The 20,405-nt window shown below is 38.2% G+C and overlaps 4 protein-coding genes across 5 annotated transcripts; 1 reads left to right on the forward strand and 3 right to left on the reverse strand.

Moving 5' to 3' along the window:
* Positions 1–447: 447 nt before the first annotated feature.
* LOC103985370 (probable ethanolamine kinase) lies at positions 448–6,966 on the reverse strand. Its single transcript, XM_009403040.3, has 11 exons — positions 6,747–6,966; positions 5,349–5,440; positions 4,937–5,043; positions 3,183–3,288; positions 2,458–2,580; positions 2,207–2,298; positions 1,901–1,985; positions 1,668–1,773; positions 1,500–1,566; positions 950–1,042; positions 448–859 (listed from the first exon to the last, which is right to left on the reverse strand). The coding sequence occupies exons 1-11, from the start codon at positions 6,926–6,928 to the stop codon at positions 731–733; spliced, it is 1,182 nt and encodes a 393-aa protein (XP_009401315.2). The 5' UTR covers positions 6,929–6,966; the 3' UTR covers positions 448–730.
* A 2,175-nt stretch (positions 6,967–9,141) lies between these two features.
* On the reverse strand, positions 9,142–12,779 carry LOC135612950 (kinetochore protein SPC24 homolog). The gene is made up of 6 exons (XM_065109804.1): positions 12,167–12,779; positions 11,859–12,056; positions 11,275–11,416; positions 11,070–11,171; positions 9,525–9,598; positions 9,142–9,373 (listed from the first exon to the last, which is right to left on the reverse strand). Exons 2-6 carry the CDS (start codon positions 12,034–12,036, stop codon positions 9,276–9,278), a joined length of 594 nt encoding a protein of 197 aa, XP_064965876.1. The 5' UTR covers positions 12,037–12,056; positions 12,167–12,779; the 3' UTR covers positions 9,142–9,275.
* Positions 12,780–12,869: 90 nt separating this feature from the next.
* Positions 12,870–16,590, reverse strand: LOC103985368 (ethylene-responsive transcription factor 1). 2 transcript variants are annotated; one of them, XM_009403037.3, is made up of 3 exons: positions 16,135–16,590; positions 13,223–14,148; positions 12,870–13,130 (listed from the first exon to the last, which is right to left on the reverse strand). In XM_009403037.3, the coding sequence occupies exons 1-2, from the start codon at positions 16,394–16,396 to the stop codon at positions 13,262–13,264; spliced, it is 1,149 nt and encodes a 382-aa protein (XP_009401312.2). In that variant the 5' UTR covers positions 16,397–16,590; the 3' UTR covers positions 12,870–13,130; positions 13,223–13,261. The 2 variants fall into 2 exon arrangements, with proteins under 2 accessions (XP_009401312.2, XP_064965875.1); XM_065109803.1 differs by having other exon boundaries at positions 13,223–14,103; positions 16,135–16,505.
* Positions 16,591–18,038: 1,448 nt separating this feature from the next.
* Positions 18,039–20,354, forward strand: LOC135611871 (pectinesterase/pectinesterase inhibitor PPE8B-like). Its single transcript, XM_065107518.1, has 2 exons — positions 18,039–19,036; positions 19,536–20,354. Exons 1-2 carry the CDS (start codon positions 18,133–18,135, stop codon positions 20,231–20,233), a joined length of 1,602 nt encoding a protein of 533 aa, XP_064963590.1. The 5' UTR covers positions 18,039–18,132; the 3' UTR covers positions 20,234–20,354.
* Positions 20,355–20,405: the final 51 nt, after the last annotated feature.

Below are 20,405 nucleotides of genomic sequence, written 5' to 3' on the forward strand. Positions count from 1 at the left end.
AGAACAGCAGGTGATCGAATATTGAGTTTTCTGTCTGCTGCAATTTTTTATGTCTGGAAAAAGAATAACACAACACATAATGCTTCCGTGCTTTGAAAAGGATTAATGTCTCCCGAGCTCGTAAAGAAACAATCTTACCATTGTGCGAAACTCGACGCTCAATTTTTTATGGTTGTTGGATTCGAACATCTGAATCCAACAACCATAAAAGTCATTTCGAGGTTTAAACATCAAATTGTAGGTAATTGAATATCTCTTGAACAGCTAAAAATTCCCTTTACAGCTTAAAAATCCATCATTTAAGTTGATATATCTCCAAAACTTTATACCAAACAAAAGTTAAAGCAAACCAACACAGGATTTTTTTCCTCAAGACTTCCACCTACTGCTTCCTGGATCTCAAACAACCAAATATCTTAAAGAAAATACTGTAAAGAAGCCTTCACACATCCAATTTGATTCTACCATTCAAGGGGTCATACAACCCAATAGCTGTATTAATAACTGTAATGCTACAAGCCCCATACAAGATACATTTTGCTTCTGAATACAAGCAAAAAGATGAATAGCTATATCTGTAGCTGTAATATGCTCGAGAGGCCACACCAATTTAATTATCAAAAGAAAAGGGAAAAATAATGGTTACACCTGAAGTAGATGTGCTGCATGTTCTCCTCCATCGTTTGATCTGATGCAGTAGTCCATCCCCATATGGAGGACAATGGAAGCTTCAACGGCTGCTGGATCTCAGAAGGTAATTCTGTGCAAGAGAGAAGCATGCTTCCTTCTGTTTCTTGTATTCATTGTAACGAAGAAAGAAGTACCAGAGATAATCAAAATCAATGGGCGACACCTTTGCCTGTGTAGAAGTTATAGTAGAAAATTAGCTCTTGTGGGTCTCAACCCGAAACAAGATTCTTACCTTTGTTTATCAGAAAAACAAGTTTACCTGGATAAGAGCCCACAAGGCCCAGTAAATGTGTGATGCTAGTCGATATGTATTTGTTTCAACAAAAATGACTTCCAGATCTTTGTCAGGTACCTAAAGCATCAAGGAGTGTTTTAATGAGTGAGTTCCACCGTGTTTACTACTATAAAGAACACAATACAGAGTTTTATGTGGTTTGGGCAAAACAGAGTATTGTGTATGTCAACAGAATAAGGTAAGGAGTATGTCAACAGAGTTTTATGTTCTTTTGCTTAAAAGAACATTGTTCACACTTTGGAGACAGGTGAAGCGGCTTTAACACACAGCACCAAGTCAGATGAGCAAAAACATAAGGAGATACATAATCATGATATGTTGAGGTGAGCAAAGGTGACTCCAAAGCTTCCAGTCATGCTCAACGTATTTCACAGCTTTCAAAATAATGAAGCATAAGAAACGTTTTACTTTGTTGAAATCAATATCTACACTAATCAAACAAAATTACAAAACTTAGCAGTGTCAGCAAATATGTTGCTGATGAAGGCAAAAATCTACCATCAAGTTTACGTACCTCAAGTGGTTTTTCAGGTTCTAAATAATTCTTGAAAAAATGATATTGTGCATCCTTTTCTGGATATCTGCATTGTAGTATATATCCAGCAGAAGGAACATTATTTCACACTAAAATCATTTCAGAAGCAAAGGAAATCAATTTATTGCTTAGGTAAAGGCAACCTACAAGCTGTAGTCACAATCAAGGCCTGCATATTCATTAAAGTGATTTGCAATGTCATAGCCTCTGTAGCTGTATGATCCATACTCAAAATCAATGAAGTAGAGTTTTCCTAGAATAATGTGGAATTTGACACCAAGAGGGTAAATTAGTATCAAGCTTCTAGGTAAATTGAAGGCATATGTGATGCAAAATCCCATTGAAAATGATGGAAAATGAGAAATTAAAGATGAAAGCACCTTCATTGTCATTCAGCATCAGATTCCCAGAAAGCAAATCGTTGTGGGCAAAAACAACTGGGGCATTGAGAAGGTCTGTCAGATCCTGTTAACAAACCACCACAAGGGAAAAAATGGATTATATTTCAAGATTCAGGTCCTTTGAACCCAAAATTCTGTTGATTAGTCAGTTAAGAAAGTCAATATCATAAATTTACTTCTCAATCAGCTCTGTCTATTTCACTTAACTCTTTATTCACCGAAAAAAAAAAATTTGCAAAGAGGGGCAGCAAACTAGACACAGTCAACCAACGGAAGAAAGTGTACCTTGAGCTCATTAATTTCAGCTTGGATTTCTTGGAATGAGATTGATTCATACCTAGCTTGCTTCCCACTGTCATCAAACTTTATTGTCATGGCTGCAACAACTTTTCTTATTCAGGATGGAACTGAAGGCAGTATGCATTATTATTCTAAAAGAATGAAAAATTATGCGAGCATAACCAAGTGCCAACAATCAATTTTCAGTTTTGATTAACATAAAAAGTGGTTAGCAGAACCAGAGTAAAGTTTGCAACCTTCATCGAGAAACTTGAATATATCATTCCATAGTTGTGGTTCTCTAGAACCTGGTATTGCCACCTGATGGAACTTACGAAGATGTCTAGCTATCTTCTTGGCTATTTTACAATCGCCCATATCTGAAAGCAAATAATTAAGATCATGTCAACAGATGCAGGATGCCAAAAGTTCCAAATACTGGAATAAAGATGCAGTACATGAAAATGAAAGCATTGAAGTACTCATACTACAGTACAACATTATACAAGCCACACCAGCATGACATATAACATGGTACAATATGGGTTGCATACTGCAAGTGTCACTTAATCAGAGTTAGCTAAATAGTAAGTTGTTGATATGTATAACAATACAATAATTATTGCTAGTCTATCTTGGGAAAACCAAGAGAGCTCATGAAAGCAACAGTACATCAAAGGTAGACAGACTCAGCTTCCACCATCATGCAACATGCAAAAGATTACTCCCACTAACTTTTATCTATTCTTTTCCCCCTTTGCTTTTTAATATTGCACTATTTGGTCGACCTTGGTATATGGCAGGTTTAGTATAAAAAGATGCACATATATGATAATTAAGGAATTTGTTCCTTGAAAGTAGTAGTTTAGCTTTGTTTGCCAAGCCAAATATGCTATCAACATTGTAAATTATGTTCGGAAATCTTGAATAGACATATAATTTTGAGTTTTCCATTTAATCAGTGATCAAAGGAGAACCTTACCTGATGGTGAAAGCGTACGAGCATTAATGAATGATTGAACCATGCCATTCCCAAATATTCCAAGTAATTCTGCACCAAATCCTGCAGCTGAGAGATGTAGTAGAGCCTAAACATGTGGTGGCTTGAGGTAAGTAAACATGCTCAAAGTACAAATTAAGATTTTTAAGATGGAAACACATTGAAAGTTCTTAAATTTATGCTGACAACTTGAAAAATAAAGGATATGAATGAATTATACCAAAAGAATTTAGTGAAAATTATATGCAGAGGTGATCATAAATATATCTAGCTTCTAAGCTACTACTTAGCTGCTTGTTCTTGAGAACTTTTTGCAAGTGTTCACTTTGTCCCCAATTGATCAGCTCTTGATTTCCATCTTAACAGTCCAAATTATTAAAACCTGTTTTAAAATCCAAAGCATTCTTCTAGAAGTCCTAGTTTTAAGTTCAAATGTCAGAATGTCATCAATACCAAAGGGAAGCCTGGGAGGGAAGGTGAAGGTATGATGCACTGGCAGTGGCAGCTGCCATTTGCGTATGAAATGATGTTGAAAAGTCTCAACATTGTAAACTGGTTCAAACCAAATAAAACATTTGGTTCATACCATCTTTATTCCTATTCAAAGACCAAACAGATTTTAGCAAAATTCACAAGATTGATGCCGGGGTTGAGTTCCATTAGCGATGATACAGCTGATATTGGTAGGATTGATCGAATTAGATTGACAAAATCAAAATCGATCAATAAAATAATTTAAAATAAAATTATAAAAGGTATATAAAAGAACTAAAAAGTAAATTTTAAAAAGTAATAAATATTTTATCATAAAATATTTTTCTATATTCATATTTCTCAATGTATCTATATTTCCAAAAGATGAAAAAAAAAATATAAATAAGGTATATAGAATAATAACAAATAGTAGATAATAATTCATTCACTATAGCTATTATAAGTTTATTAGAAACAAAATAACAATCACATTTTACAAAGATATTATTAGAGTGGATAATTATTAAATATGATACAAAAGATTCATAACTTTTCAAGTTGTAGCTTGAAGATAAAGATAAGCCCTCATTATGACCAATACTTTTATAGTCAAATTACATGTATGGCAAAATGAAAGAATAATAAAGGCTTACACCAGCACTTCAAAATGTTTAAACCACTTTTCAGATTAGCAAGTTTTTTCACATGGACAAAATTATTAAATAAAGAGGGCAGGCCTTGGTACAATGGTAAGGTTGCTCCTTGGGAGACTAAGATTCGAGTCACGAAAATAATCTCTTTAAATATTTAAAGACAAGGCTGCATATATTGACCCTCCCAATACCCACATTGATGGGAACCTTATACACTGGATATGCCCTTTTTAATGATCCATGTATCTGACCTCAAATAGTCAGAACTTACAGCTTTATTATTGTTGTTATACCAAATTATTAAACAAGGAGGTTCAGTAATTAACCAATCCAACCAACTGGTCTTCTCTGGTTTTGTTAACATTGGTGTCAGCCAGATACAATGTGCATGACAGAATGTCACAAAAAAAGAACACAGGTATTTATTAAGACTAAAAGTTCTATCACCAAATTGTTGTGCTTCATCAGGAGGAACCATCACATGTCTAAAGATGTTATATATAGCAAGAAAAATGAACCTAAGTTTACTTCTTATATAGCGCCTTTCAGGATATTTATGACATATAATCTTTCATGGCATTATTTTAAACCCAAGATATGGAACCCCACCTGCAATTCTCGCTTGCGATCAATCACTAAATCTGTATTTGGGCCATACAGTCGAACTGTCAAAATAGCATCATCACCACTCTCCTCTCTTACAGAGACCTTCAGCACTACAGGAATTGCAAGAATTGAACTGTTAGATGCTGAAGTAGTCCAAAAAATTGGATCTTGTAAGTCATCTAATAGAAACTGAGAATGTCTGACCAATATAAACAACAAAAGCTCATATGAAGATTGATATGAAGAACTTGCATGTTAGTTGGACTTCATGCAAGGCCTATACAAGTTTTGAACAGATAGAAGACTGTTCAACCCTAGCTCCCTATCAATTTCACACAACACATTCAATGAACAGCTGAAAGAAAGAGAAAGAAAATAACAAGAAAAGGCAACAAATTTGTCCAGTAGAACTTACAAAGATTTGTAATACCACCAGAAATTGTCTCAATCGAGAAGGAAGATTCATCAAGTGATGACCATTTCTTAAACAAATCCTTGCATAGATCTCTAAGAAACAAAACAGATAATTATACTCAAAAGATCAATATTAGGAGAAGACCTGCCTATTCAAGGCTGAAATAATGGAACAACATTGTAAGCCATTATAATGGAGGAAAAAGCTTCTATCAAAAAATATCAGAATAGCAAAGAGAATGCACATGTTTTAATATATATATATATATATATATATATATATATATATATATAAGCATCATGATGAAAAGGTAAAGTCAATTTTTTTTAATCAAGCAATGTTCTAAGGAAAAATCTATAAAACTTGAAATTTTTGCATCAGAAGAAACATGTGATATAAATAATTATGGTAGAAAGGTTCATGATGTTGGAATGTAGACACCAGAAGAGCACAATACAAGAGGACAGAGCATAGTAAAAATTAATGGAATTCATTGGAATCTAAATCTGAGAGTTTCTATAAGTTGCCATTAAGTTATCCATCGAGTATATGAACTTCAAAGGCCATAAACATTTATCAATACAAAAGGTGCAGGTTAACTGATAGTAGCATCCAAGAAAAAGTAGTAATGCTCCTTTTATTAAATTTGTTGGAGTTATATCAGAAGGCTTCAAGAAAATTCTAAATCAGGAAATCTCTATTGGGCAGGTTCTTTGAGAAAACAATTAGCCAATTCAGATTTGCACATTCTTTTTCAGCTAGTTAAAAAATGAAATTTGCTAATATCATGACAATGCAAATAAAAAAAAAATGAATCAGTTTGCACTATTATTTGTGAGAAATGAAATCTAAATCAATATAAAAAGCTCGCTTCAAGCATAAAAATGTTAAGCTACAGAGTCAACAAATGAGCTAAAGAACAAATAACCACATAGGAATTAAGTAGAAATTGGACAACTAGAACAGTTAAAGACTTAGGCAGTCACATAAGCTATCTTGCGTACAGGCCACTCCTCATATTCTAAAGCCTCCAACGTTAACCGATCATAGACTCGTACGGACGAGCTTTTGTGTAGAACGGACGTGATACACATTAATCACCTTAACAGGAAGATTCCAACATAAAAATAATAAGGGGCAATACTACAAACGCTTGAGGAGCGGACAAACAACAACGTTCGCAGCTGCCATCCAATCTAGCAGAAGGTCGATTGCTTCCATCCCACGGGCAGATTACTGCGCCTCGTCGTGCTATTCATATGAACTCAACAGATTCACAAAACCACAGACGACATATAGCAAGCAAATCAAACCATAACAAAGCTAACACCCTAAGATACACCCAACAAATCGCGTGCAAAACCGAACGGAAAATCAACAAACGGGTGGGGAGCTGACGTGATTCGGGGCTTCATTTGGTCGAACGGGAGGGAGATGTCGACGGTTAAGTCAGAGGAAGGGATCGGCGGGACAGCAGTTCCCCTCTCCCTGTCCTCAACCTCAGCTCCATCTCTGACGGGTTGTCCCTCTCCTTCCACGGCCGCAAGCGCGTCGCAGTACCTTCCATTCCCAGTTCCCATCCCCTTTCTCCCTCTCTCTCTCTCTCTCTCTCGATCGGTCTCACAATGCTCGATATCTCGAGCCGTTTGCGTATTTAATAGGCGGAGGACCGACTCAATGGGAGGCTGTCTTGGATCGGCTGTAACCAACAAACAGGAAACAGATTTACGTAGCCTTATCTACAGCCTAGATGTCATTCGCTATACTATATGTGACCAATTTTCACTTGCCACGTTATCCATTAAAGCATCTCCTGTTCGAGACCGAGCAGCAAGAGTGGTGTCGTGGTTGGAGTGGGGGCCCCGGCCTCGTTAATCCCCCAACGACCAACACATGCATCAAAGGTTCCTTCCACGGCATGTGCACAAAAATAAATAGATAAATAAATATTTTTCAAAATAGAAAATTATGCACTAAATTTACGAAAATGACACATCAAAAACACTTCAACGCTTGAAGGGGCAGACTCTCTATTGACCTTTTGACTTTGTTTCCCACCGTCCGTCCTTTGGAATTGAAGGGGCAGATTGTCTATAAACCTTTTGACTTTGTTCTCCACCGTCCGTCCTTTGGATTTATTTCCAAGAAGGTTCCTACTTTATTTATACAATAACTTGGGACAAAATCACTTGAATATTATTAGAGAAGATTTTAGAATTTTTTTGAAAAATAAAAAAAATTGGATCATATTCAAAAAGTGTATAACTTTTTTAAATTTTAAAAAGCATTAGAAATGACTTATAGAGGCTTAAATGATTATTTTTTAAAATTTTAAGTGTTAAAAAATATATTTTTTTATCTATTTCAACCCTTTAAAGAATGGAGTTGTGTTATTTTTAAAAATTTACTGAATTTAAGATGAATTGACAACAGCTTTAGGATAAAAATCACTTGAATATTGTTAGAACATGATTTTTTTTTTTTGAAGTCTTAAGAAAACAAAAAAATTTAGACAATATTTTTGAACATAGTGTTACTATTTATCTAGTTTTTATTTAAAAAAATTCAAAAACAATGTAACTCACTTCTAATTTTTTTTAAAGAAAAATTAATTAAATTTTTAAAAATCTTGGGATTAATTTAAAAAGACTTAGATGATCATTTGAAATTTGTAAGGTTAAGATAAGTATATTATTTATTTCAATTCTTAAATACATGAAATTATACTATTTTTGAATTCTATCCAAATTAAGGTGATATTACAATTACTTTGTGATACAATCACTTGAATATTAATAGAGAAGATTTTAAGAAGTTTTTTAAATGGGATTATATTGTTTTCGAATCCTATTCCAAAAGTGTATAACTCCATTCAAATATAGTATAACTCATATCCTACTTTTCTCAAAAAAAAAATTATGTTTTTAGAAAATATTAAAAATGACTTAGAAAGGTCCAAATGAGCAGTATTTTTTATTTTTAAGCCTTTAAAATAGATATTTTTATTTATCTCATTCCTTAAATGCTTGAAAATATATTATTTTAAAATTTTAGCTAATGTGAGGTAAATTTACAACCACTTTGAGTCAAAAACCATTTGAATATTATTTGAAAATGTTTTAAAATTTTAAGAAAAAAATTTGAAAATGTTTACGGTTTAGGTTTTATTCCTAAAAATTTTTATTTTTATTTGGAAAACCTAAAAACTGACTTACAAATGACTAAATGATTATCTATCCTATTTTTAAGACTTTAAAATGAGTATTTTTTAAATTTATTTCAATCTTTAAAAAGTTTAAAATTATGCCATTATTTTATCATAATTTTATTACTTTTATAATATTTACATTTAGAATCTTAAGGTCATTTTTATTTATATTAAGCTTATATTATTGTGATTGAATTTTTTAGTTATTATTTATTTTAGGCCTATCTAAGTTCTGAATCGATTAAACCGATTCAATTACATGAGTTGATTCGATTATATGGGTTGTTTCAATGTAATGAGTTTTAAAAAAGAAAAAATAGAGAACAAAAAAGATAAATGAATGATTGAAAATACTTTTGTTATTTTAAAAATCAGGGACTTAAAAATATGAGTTTTTCTAAGAAATTTATCCTACTTAAAAATACATCTCATGTTTATGTGACATATTAATGATTCTGTATTCAAATGATATGTTAAGTACCTATCTGTTTTTTCTTTTCTGAAGCTAGCTAATTCTTGCCTCACAAAACCATACATTAATTTCCAGCTTAAAAAGAAATTATAGGAGTCTCATGAACAAAATGAATCCTCATTCACTTGCAGGAAACATCATAATTTGATCTTTTCTTTACATGGTTTTGCATTCATCATAGCAGCATGGTGAATTATTTGAAGAATGAACGTACAACAGCTAGAACAAACAACAACATAGGCCACAGCTAAGCCATCTTCCATAATTTGTTGCAAATATCAAGTGGAGCTTCTGTCATCTCAAACTCAAACTTCTCAGCTTTCTTCTTGTTTCTATCTACCACCACTGTTTGCTTTTAAGGATAACATGAACATAATTTTTGGAGAAATAATTCAGCCATCATCAAAGTGGCATCCTTAAAAGCTCAATAAGATCTTTTTTCTTAACTGACGAAAAGGGTGAGATAAACCAATAGAAAATGAAACTTAAAGGATACCACCAGAAATCTTGGTTGTATCTTCAAAATCTGGGATAATATTTGTCACTGAAGCGCACAAGGAAAGCAAATTTCTGCAAATAGAAAAACAAATTTATCAGACTTTTAGATACAGTTTACAATATCCTCCAAACATATCAGTCACAAGGCATCATTATTGTTCTCGCTATCATTTCAGAGGTTTTTTTGACTTCTAGGAACTTTCCTGTTTATTGACCATCTTCAGAATCATGTAATAGTTTGATCAGATCCTTCACCAGTTCCTCTCACCTTCTACTATTACTCTTTTTATTAAATCCTTAAGCTGAAAATTCAACATTCATATTTTAATAGATCTTTATACTTCCAAGCAACCTCAATATATTACCTTCTGTGCATCTGGATACTGATTTTGACTGTTCACATAATCTTGCAGTCACTGTAGATTTGTTTGTACAACAGGTTGTCAGTATGCCCTTTCCTTATCCAGAATCCTTGTCACTTCCATAAAACATCTTGACTTATCAAATATAAAGTCAACTTGAAAACTTTCTACTAGTTATCATCATGGTAACATTGTCCTACAAACAATTTCCTGCTATACTATCTAGAAGACTAGATCTTGAAAAGAGATACATCTAAGAAAAGTTCATTTAGCCATATCTAACCCTACAGAACTCACCATCCTTGGACAAGGTTGAATGGATATGGGACAGAACCTAGAAAGCAATGATAAAGAAATCACAGCACTACCTGAGACCTAGAGTCATGATATACACAGTCCTCTCAGTACAATGACATTGATTTGCAACGTATTTGAGTAGAAATCATTACCTATCTGAAATTAGTCCATCACTAAGGTTCTGTGAGTCACCTTTCTGAATATATGTGCAAAAGGCACAAAGAACCACTGACAGTTTAAACAGGAAAAAACACTAGCTTTTGACCACATTAATTTTCATCAACATAAAGCACCTCTATGAATTTGAACACAAAGAAGTAGCTTATAACAAATTAGATTGTATACAACCCACAAAAAGCTTATAAAAGCACATCTCAAAGTTTACATGTGTAATGGGGTAAAGATAATTTGGGATTCAACTACACAATTGGTCTTCTCCAATAGTTAAGACAGTAATAATAATAATAATATCATTTGCTAATCAGCCAATAGATAAGTGCAAGAAGTTTAATATAGAAGAGAAATCAATATTGTTTACTCTATAGCAGGTCAACCATGACATACATGGTCTTGCTAGCTGAAATATTACAGGATCATAGAAGCAATCCTTACCTGTACAAGCATGAGACCGCTAAACTATTAATAAGATGGTTAATAGTCACCTTCAAAATGACTTCTTTTTATTTGTGTGAATAATGAGCAGATCCTACCAATGGACATTCCTTCTTCACAAGTTGTTCAAGGGGGCATATTTTGCAATTTCAATGTTAACAAGCCACTTCAGATAAATAATTGACAGCAATGCTAGGCAATAAAAGATTTTTTTTTTAATCCAAAAGCAATATACAGATATGCTAAAATACAAAGGTCATCTGGATACTTACCGTGTCCTTGTTAGATCTTTTTCTCTTTTCTTAATCATCTTCGTTCGCTCTTCAATGGAAATTCTCTGATGTTCAAAACCAATGAGTTCTTCACTAATAGCTGTGTTGAAGCACAGCGAAGGCAAATGAGAAATAGTTTTGAATGTGCATGTGCAGTAGATAAAAACATTCTAACATGCAGAAAAACCGAAAGGAAAGGTCTTATCTTAGTTCCTGCCGTAACAGATGTTCCTCTTGCAATTTCTCATCCAATCCATGTTGAAGATGTTCAAGTTCAGCATCTAAATCTGTCTCCTCCTTTGACTTAGCAATCTTCTCTTTACATGCTTCTATCTTGTTCTCGTAGTCTGCTATGCAACAATGTATGTCATCAAACGAATGGCCCTTGCAAGGATACCAGAATATTGTCTGAGAAACTTAAACTTTTGAGAACCCTAACCATCAAGTTCAATTATAAAATAGCTGATAAGTGATTTCTCTTGGATCCTTACAAGGCCCTCCTCATTTCTCCTCGCCAATACAAAGTTCATAATGAAACCATTTCTTTCGAATTAAAATAGAACAGTTTGGGCTTCACACACAGCACCATTGCAGGGTAATAAAATGGGTTCTTGAAGTCCTCTACTGGGTCATATGAAAGTGAAAATTTAGACCTCGGTCTTGCAAATCTACTTAGCTAAAACATACTACCAGTTCCTGTACAAGGCACAGTAACAGCTTGGTCATCCACTTCGCAATCTGATAGAACAAGGAAACAAGAAGGATTGAAGAGGTGAAGAAAGGTTTGACCTTCTAATACCCTCCCAGTCTCATCGACGTCAGACTGACATGACGACTGAAGCAGTATCGCCCCTTCCAACGATTGCACCAGCCCATCGCCGTCCTTCTTATTCTTCAAAACCCCAAGTAGATCATCGGCTAGCGAAACAAGATTCTGAAAGTCTACTCTTTTAGCAGAATTCGCCATCCAAACACGACAACACAGGCCTGGACGCAGATTCCACACACAAAAATCGCATCTTTATTGCCTCCGCCATCATCCAAATCCACATTTTTCGCATTAAATTATTCAGATAATAAAGAACAGCAACCTTTACCTGATCGAACCACCGTTTGCCGCCTCCCTCCGGGAGATTGGGGAACCTCGTGTGCCCTAGAGAAACCGAAGACGGCAAGAAAAAAGGGCGGGATTTGCGTTTAAAGAAGAGATCGGGGCGGATTAACGGATGCGGGTGGATGCCGGATCCGATATGTACTTCCATCCGCATCCGATAATTGAGGACAGCTTTAAACGTCGTGCACTGGGAATTGGGATCTCTTCTTCTTCTTCTTCTTTACCTCATAGATAGTAGGCTTAGAATCTGGAAACTATACTTTGCATCAACTAATGGACATTAAACATAACCACTGTCATTCTCTCCCAGATTTCAGCCCCCACTAGGAAGAATACAACCCAATTAATGTCACCTATTCATCATACTTTGAGGATGTAGTTTTGCTAATTCATGCATTATAAGTTGATTCTAGCAAAACTGAAGGATCATAAGATTCCAATGACTAGGAAAGTACAAGCTTAAGAACAGCTCTAGAGAGCAGAGAGAAATCAGGAGATTTTGAGAAAAGAACAAAGAATAAGTCCTTTGCTCAAACCAGATCTACTAGCTTTGATTTGGTTAATACTTCTTTAATGCTCAGGTACCCAGTAAACATGCAGCTTTACAGCAGGCAGGACCATGTCATCTAAAACCAAAAAAGTATTAATCCAACCCCACAGAAGAGCCAACAAGAGGAATCAAAGCATAAGATCAAATAGAGGAACCATCATGTCTAGAGAATCTTGCATAGTAACAACAGGAGGAACATAGAGGCAAAGCAGTCTTTAGACAGTCTTCAGCCTATACTTAATACAACCAACTTAAAGGACCCAAATTCTGAGCATAAACACATCACATAGAGAGAACAGAAACTAGAAATAGATGTATAGCAAGTAGCATAAATCAGAGGTTCATAATATAATCATTGTGGACATCATTGGTTCAAGTCTTCCATCAATACTGGCACCTGGAACAGAGAGAAGAAAAATAAGACATCTGATAGACAAACAAGAATTGCAGCAAATATAAGCAACTGAAACTCCAAACAGGAGTGCTTACATTTATTTGAAGAAGGCCATTTGCCATAATCTTTGGTCCTCAGTAAATGGTTTCCGCTATAGGTAGCAGGTTGTCAAAGCTCCAGAGATCCACACCATCTTCACCCTGAGTCGCATCACAATCGAGGAAGCTGTCGATTGCCTCGTCCGAGCTGCCCTCCAGATATGGTGTCTGCAGAAGCTTCATGAATGACTCGAAAGCAGATAATTCTTTAGAGAGTTTGACATCATCAATCTCCTTGGCAGGCACTGCTTCTCCAGCATTATTCTTCAGTTTCTTCGTCAGACCGCCATCTTCGAGCAATACAAAATTTTCAGCCTCAGGGTTCGCTGGATCAACAATTGTTGTGATATCTGGATATTTAACCTCCTGTTCCCAAGCATATTCAGAATAACCAAAAGTGGGGCTTCCATGATCAGAGAATGTATTCACATTTCTTGTCCTGGATTCCTCAGAAGGTGGAGCTGGTTCTATCTCAGTGAAGGAGTTCATATTCTTGGAGTGTTTGATGGGTTCCTTCTCCTCAAACAAATCCAAAGTCATGAAAAAATCATGATTATCATCATTCACATAATTGAAATTGTGATTAAAATTGAGACTATCTTCTGGGTTCCATGTCGGTGCTTCCCATGCAGTTGATTTCATAAGGTGCTTTTGAGCACTTGGGGGTGCCTCATCAGGGAAGTTCACCTTAGCTTTCTTTCCACGGATACTACGGGCTTCCACATCATAGGCTCTTGCAGCCTCTTCAGCAGTGTTGAACGTCCCAAGCCAGACGCGTACACCCTTGCGAGGATCTCTAATTTCAGCTGCCCATTTTCCCCAAGGACGCTGACGAATTCCCCTATACTGGTTCTTTCTCTTTCTTTTAGGAGACCTAGCTGCAGGTCCATCAGATTCAATAGGTCTTGAGCTAATTGGCCCACCTGAGAACAGGAAAAAGGATGAACAAAAAATTTGAAGACTCAAATCAATTTTCCATACAAAGCTCTTATAGTGCCGTGGTACCCTCTCCTGGTAAAACTTCCATAAATCCAGTAGAAGTAACAAAACACACATTGCACATAGGTCTAATGGCATATAAAAGAAAGCCAATCAGAAGAACTAAATTAAGAGTCTTACTCGTCTTGCTCATGGCTGACAGAATCTCTAAGGAGATCATTGATCCAAGACTTCAAGCACAAAGATTAACTAATCAAAGAATTAAAGCGCAGCAGACATTTTCTTTTTCAATGAAAATACTTCACCTATGATGTGATGAAACTGCAAACCTTGATTCAATTTATTGCACTGACCAATGTTTTAATTTTGCCCATATCGGTTGCTACAGAGGTCAAGATGTTACCATGGAAAAATTGAGAATCTTGTCTTGGCTAGATGTATACATGATGTCAACCACAAGAATCCTACTTGTATCTGCTCTACTCTGGAAGAAGGAAACCTTAGGGAGAAGTATATCCATGACGCCATAAAGATCTGTTGGTGGATCTGACAACTCCCTTATCAGTAAAACATTAAGCTAATGGAAGTAAAAAACCATCTGCAATTTCAAATGACTCATAAACTTACTGTAAGATGAGAAGCAACAGCTTGCCCCTTATCTATGGCGTGTGAGTTATGAACCAAATGCAAATGCATCCAACTTGGGCACAGTCTCATGGGTTTACCGCATTGATGGCCTAGTTTCTCACTCATTGATGCATCTGTTTTCAAAATAAGTCTTTGCTTATATATTTAACTGACACAGGTCAAATAAGAAAAGGTGGACTCCTTAGATTATCATATGCAGCAATAATGATTTATGAAGAAATCGTTGATCAACAATTTTATAATTAAAGATTGTATATCACATAAGAGTTTTGAAATGATTTTCTTGCGTGTTTTGAGATATCATAATTCACATCTAGCATGGCACTGATTGAGCTCAAGTGAATAATTTAGCACATAAATAAGTTAAATGTGATATAGCATCTTATTCTCTTAAAGCCCAACAAGGTTGTCTTACTATAATAGGCAAAGAGCTAAACAAAATTTTATCAAAGGAAGAGATTTTGTCAAACCAAAGACACAAAGGACTCGCAAAGGTACAATTCATCGGGCCAAAGATATAAGATTAGATTATCCAAATGATGCACAAGAAGCACTAATGAAAAAGGAACTATCAAGAAAACAATAACATGAGGATGACTAGTGACACTAAAACAAAAGATAAAAATCACTGAGTAAACTATGAAATTGAAACAAGAACAGTAAGATTAGCACTTCTCTATGGGGAAAAAAGTGCTGATCTTACTATTCTTGTTTCATTTGCATAGTTTAGTCAATGAAAAATCCATAGAAAAATAATGAGAAGTATAATAAGATAGCCAGATGAACAAACTCTAGATCTACTCCAAAGGGGAGCAAAAAAGAGAATACACTAATTAAATGTAAACCCTGAACATGAAACAGAAGTGATAAGATAAAGTTGCACATATACAAATTCAAACCAGCAGCCTGCTCAAAAGAAGATGAAATGGAGTTAGATAAAAAGAATTCTTTTTTGTCTCTTGAAAATAGTTGTTATCCAGGATCCGGACAACCATCACAGGAACATAAATAAAACGGGTAAAACTTCCCAATCATTCATGTTGCAGAACAAAAATGTTAAATCCAAGAACCAATACTGAGAAGTAAGAACAGTGGAGAATGTTTGTTCTTCAATAAACTGCATTCCGATAATGAAATTTCTCAAGGCACAACATTAAATCCTATCTGCCTCTGCAAGAGCATAAATACACTAAAAATCAGTTTTTTGACATTAAAATGCATTAAAAACCTCTTTTTTTTTCCAAACAAATGCAGTAAAAATTCGATTTGTCCACCAAGGCCAAAAAGAAACAAAAAAACCATCTTTCTCGAACAGGGTAAACCTTTGGGAGGGAAAGCACAGTGCTTGTGGTCGACGAGCTCCACCTCTTCGTCGTTCTTGGACCTCCCGTACTCTTCGTTGAACTCCTGGAACAAGGCGTTGAAGTCATCCTCCGCCTCCTCCACGGCCCGCCGTCGGCCGTCCTTCTTCTTCTTCTTCTTCTTCGACCCGTTCTTGAGATCCGGCCACAGAACGTCTTCGGAGGCGAGCCACCAGGACCTCGCAGCCGGAATGAAGTCGGAGATGATCGCTCCTCCGCACATTCTCGAAGCTTACACGGCTCCTTCCTCCCCTCAGAGAAACAACCATCAACTGAAGCCAACGCTTCTCTTAAAGAGGGAGAAGCAAACCAAGACTTTTCGCACACATCAACCAACCACACAATCTACCTTCCATGTGATTGATCTTAGGAAGGGCCACATCAACCCACACAAGACACAGAACGGGTTTCTATGGATATCTAAATCAGGTTTATCAATGAACATAGTTAAGTTACTGTTTGATACTCTGCATCTTTCAGACACTGGTCAATTTTGCTGTGTCTACCAAACAAACGTGGCCATGAAATCTCGGTGAGAGGAGGGTGGGTAGGTGAATTGGTAGAGCAATACCTTCACTTTGAAGACCTCTTCAGCAGCCATGACATTAATTGTTTCTATGACTACTTATTCAGCCTCACATCATAACTAATATTTTCTTTTCGATTCGAGTAAGGGTGTTTGTAATTGTCTTTGATCAATGACAGACATATTTGTAAATCATATACGATCACGGAAACAACGTATATATAGAGAGAGATAAGATCTTGTATTGATGCAAGCATCTTGCACTAGATTTATCTTTTGACTGCAAAATCTTGACGAAGACTAACCATGGAGGGTTAGGTTTGGGCAAGAGATGTCCTTGCTGAGCAACAACCATTACTTCAAGGTAGAGCACCCGGTTTAGAGCTGAATGCATCACCAAACTCAAGAAGAACAGTAGTTGGTCACACCTGCTATTGACTCCGGTGGATGCACTGCTGCTTCCATCATCTTTCTTGCCGAGGCTTTATTCAATCAAATGAAGTCACATGGTTGGACTGCATGTGCTCTCAGTATCTACCGTATTGCACCATCGAAACTTGTCCTATGGCAGTGGAGAACCAGCTCAGGGAGCTCTGTTGTTGTTCTTGGCAAAGTCATGAGTTGGTCAAACTCAAAAGCTTCAAGGAGATACATTTTGGTAGTAGTCCATTCTTACACTTGGGTTAAGGAAAGGCTCTTAGATTTATATGATAGATTAAAGATGATACATACATTTCTTTTGAATCTAAAAGGAAAAGAACAAGAGGGCAGTCCATGTTATTGGCCATTTCATGTTCCAGAATCTGGTTCTGTGCATGCCATGAGGCTTTCTTTCCATGACTTAAATACATAAAACATCCTCAAAAGAGCTTCATCTAAGTCTCTTTCCACCTTGTGATGTTGGTGATTGTGCCTGTACCTCCCTACCTTTGACAAAAACAAATACCTGTGGCACATCAGGCACTGGTACTTGGCAAACAGTGGATGCCACATGATCTGCACCAATCAATACTAGGCTTGACCAAGTCAAACATATATGATCCTAAATTTACAGTAGAGTAGTGTACAGACTTGAAGAGACTCCTGTGACAAGTTCTACGATTGCAGTCGGCAGTAACACTAGAGCAAGGGGAGGGAAGGTTAAGAAGGTTGATTCCTCTGGTCATTCTTCCCATCCCATCCACTTCATAAGATTTGAGTTCGACTCCGAGTTCCCATATTGATCCAAATCAGCTGAATCTTAGTCTCAGTTCATGCCATCCACAGCTTTGTTCCACTCGCTAAGAAATCACTCTCCTTTTCTCTTTGTGGAGCTGGCACGCAACTCTGTTAACTCTATATAGCACCATATATTCTCAGTATGGAGTTGCGAGCTCATCTTCTCTCCATTACTGCCTTCTCTTTCTCCGCCTCTCTGAAACAATACTGAGCGCATGGCTTCTTCCCCATCCGCCCATGGGGTTCTCATTTTCTTCCTTCTGCTTTCAGCACCGGTGTGTCTCTCCTTGAACAACACTACGGCCTCCTTACAGTCACATTGCCCGAGGTCTAAGACCCCCCGCCGGGGCTCGCCGGCGGGGAGCTCTTTTGTCCCCTCGACCTCCTTCCTCTCCACCCTGCATTCCACCCTCGATGAGATCAAGAAGGTCATGTCGCTCGTGTCCACCTTCTCCAGGTCTCTCGACTGCGATCTTCGCGTCTCCTCCGCCGTCAGCGACTGCATCGAGCTCCTTGACCTCTCCTCCGACGAGCTCACCTGGACCCTGTCCGATTCACAGTCCAACAATGCCTCCACCGAGGGCACCAGCGGAAACCGCCTCTCCGACCTCCACACCTGGATGAGCGCCGCCCTTGGGAACCAGGACACCTGCAAGGATGGCCTCGGCGGGACCGGCGGCTTCGTCGAGTCCCTCATCGCCAAGGGCCTCGACAAAGTCAACTCCCTCGTCGCCGACGGACTCCACGAGATCGCTGCCGCGGTGGTCGAAAATGCAGGCGAAAAGGGCGGGCGTAAGAGGCTGATGGGCTTCCCGGAGTGGGTCTCGGCGGGGGACCGGAAGCTGCTGCAGGCCCAACCGGCGGCGGTGGCGAACGCGGTGGTGGCGCAGGACGGGAGCGGAAACTACACGACCGTGGAGGCAGCCGTGGCAGCGGCTCCAGCGGAGAGTCCCCGGAGGTACGTGATATACGTGAAGAAGGGGGTGTACAAGGAGAACGTGGAGGTCGCGAAGAAGAAGTGGAACCTAATGCTCGTCGGCGACGGCATGGGCCAGACCGTCATCTCCGGCAGCCGTAGCTACGTCGACGGCTGGACCACCTACCGCAGCGCCACCTTCGGTGAGTACAAACCAAAACCAAGAAAACCTCTCTTTCCTTCCTCAACACTAACAACAGTGTCTTCAAGTCATACCCTAACCTTCCTTCTCTTATCCGGCAAAGAGAAAGCCACGTGACCTTGTCGAACGTTGCATGCCTTTCGCCATGCTGCGATCCTTATCAAATCAATCTCATCTCCACGCATCCATGTGATTAAAGAGATCCATAAACATCTCGATCGATCTCCCATAGCGTTCTTTAATGAAGCTGTGGGATCCATGTGCATGCTTGTTCTCAAATGGAAAGCGACGCTGTCTTTGAGTTGCACTCACACTTGCACCACTTTAGTTCCTGCGAGCAATTTGCATTGTTTCGGAAGATCTAAATCTTGTGCTGGTTTATCGAGCATGAATCCCTCGATCAAACTTCCGAACTTATATCTAAATCCTGCACCGACTCAAACACTATATTGTCTCCTGTAATGCGAGCTTATCAGTTCTAGTTCTCTTCTTTTGTGCAGCTGTCGCCGGCAAGGGGTTCATAGCTCGGGAACTAACGATCGAGAACACGGCGGGGCCGCAGAAGCACCAGGCAGTGGCGCTCCGCTCCGATTCCGACCTCTCCGTCTTCTACCGCTGCGGCTTCTCCGGATACCAGGACACGCTGTACGCCCACTCCCTCCGGCAATTCTACCGCGAGTGCCGCATCGCCGGCACCGTCGACTTCATCTTCGGCAACGCCGCGGCGGTCTTCCAGAACTGCCAGGTCTTCCCCCGCCAAGCCCTCCCGGGCCAGAAGAACTCGGTGACGGCGCAGGGCCGCAAGGATCCCAACCAGAACACCGGCTTCTCCTTGCAGTTCTGCAACGTCTCGGCCGACGCCGACCTCCACGGCTCCGCCAACTCTACCGCCACCTACCTCGGTCGGCCGTGGAAGGCGTACTCCCGGGCCGTCTTCATGCAGTCGTACCTGGGGTCGGTCATCCGGCCGGAGGGGTGGCTGGAGTGGGACGGCACCTTTGCCCTGAGCACGCTGTACTACGCGGAGTACATGAACTACGGGCCAGGGTCGGGGTTGGGGGGGCGAGTGAAGTGGCCGGGGTACCACGCGCTCAGCGACGCCACCATGGCTGCTAACTTCACGGTGGCTCGGTTCATAGATGGGAACTCGTGGCTGCCGTCGACCGGAGTGAAGTACATAGCCGGATTGACGGTATAGTAACGAAGGCGGCAATCGTTTTGATTCGTGTTGGGTTGTTCCTTGCTTTATGATTTGTGCTGCTTGATCCGCATGTTACTGTTGAATGATTAATTTTTCCTTTCTAATATGTAGTAGTTTGAAAATAGTATATATGTCATCAGAAAATTTAATATTTAGTATATATCCATAT

The sequence above is a fragment of the Musa acuminata genome, chromosome BXJ2-5 (assembly GCF_036884655.1).
Source record: "Musa acuminata AAA Group cultivar baxijiao chromosome BXJ2-5, Cavendish_Baxijiao_AAA, whole genome shotgun sequence".
Lineage (NCBI taxonomy): Eukaryota > Viridiplantae > Streptophyta > Magnoliopsida > Zingiberales > Musaceae > Musa > Musa acuminata.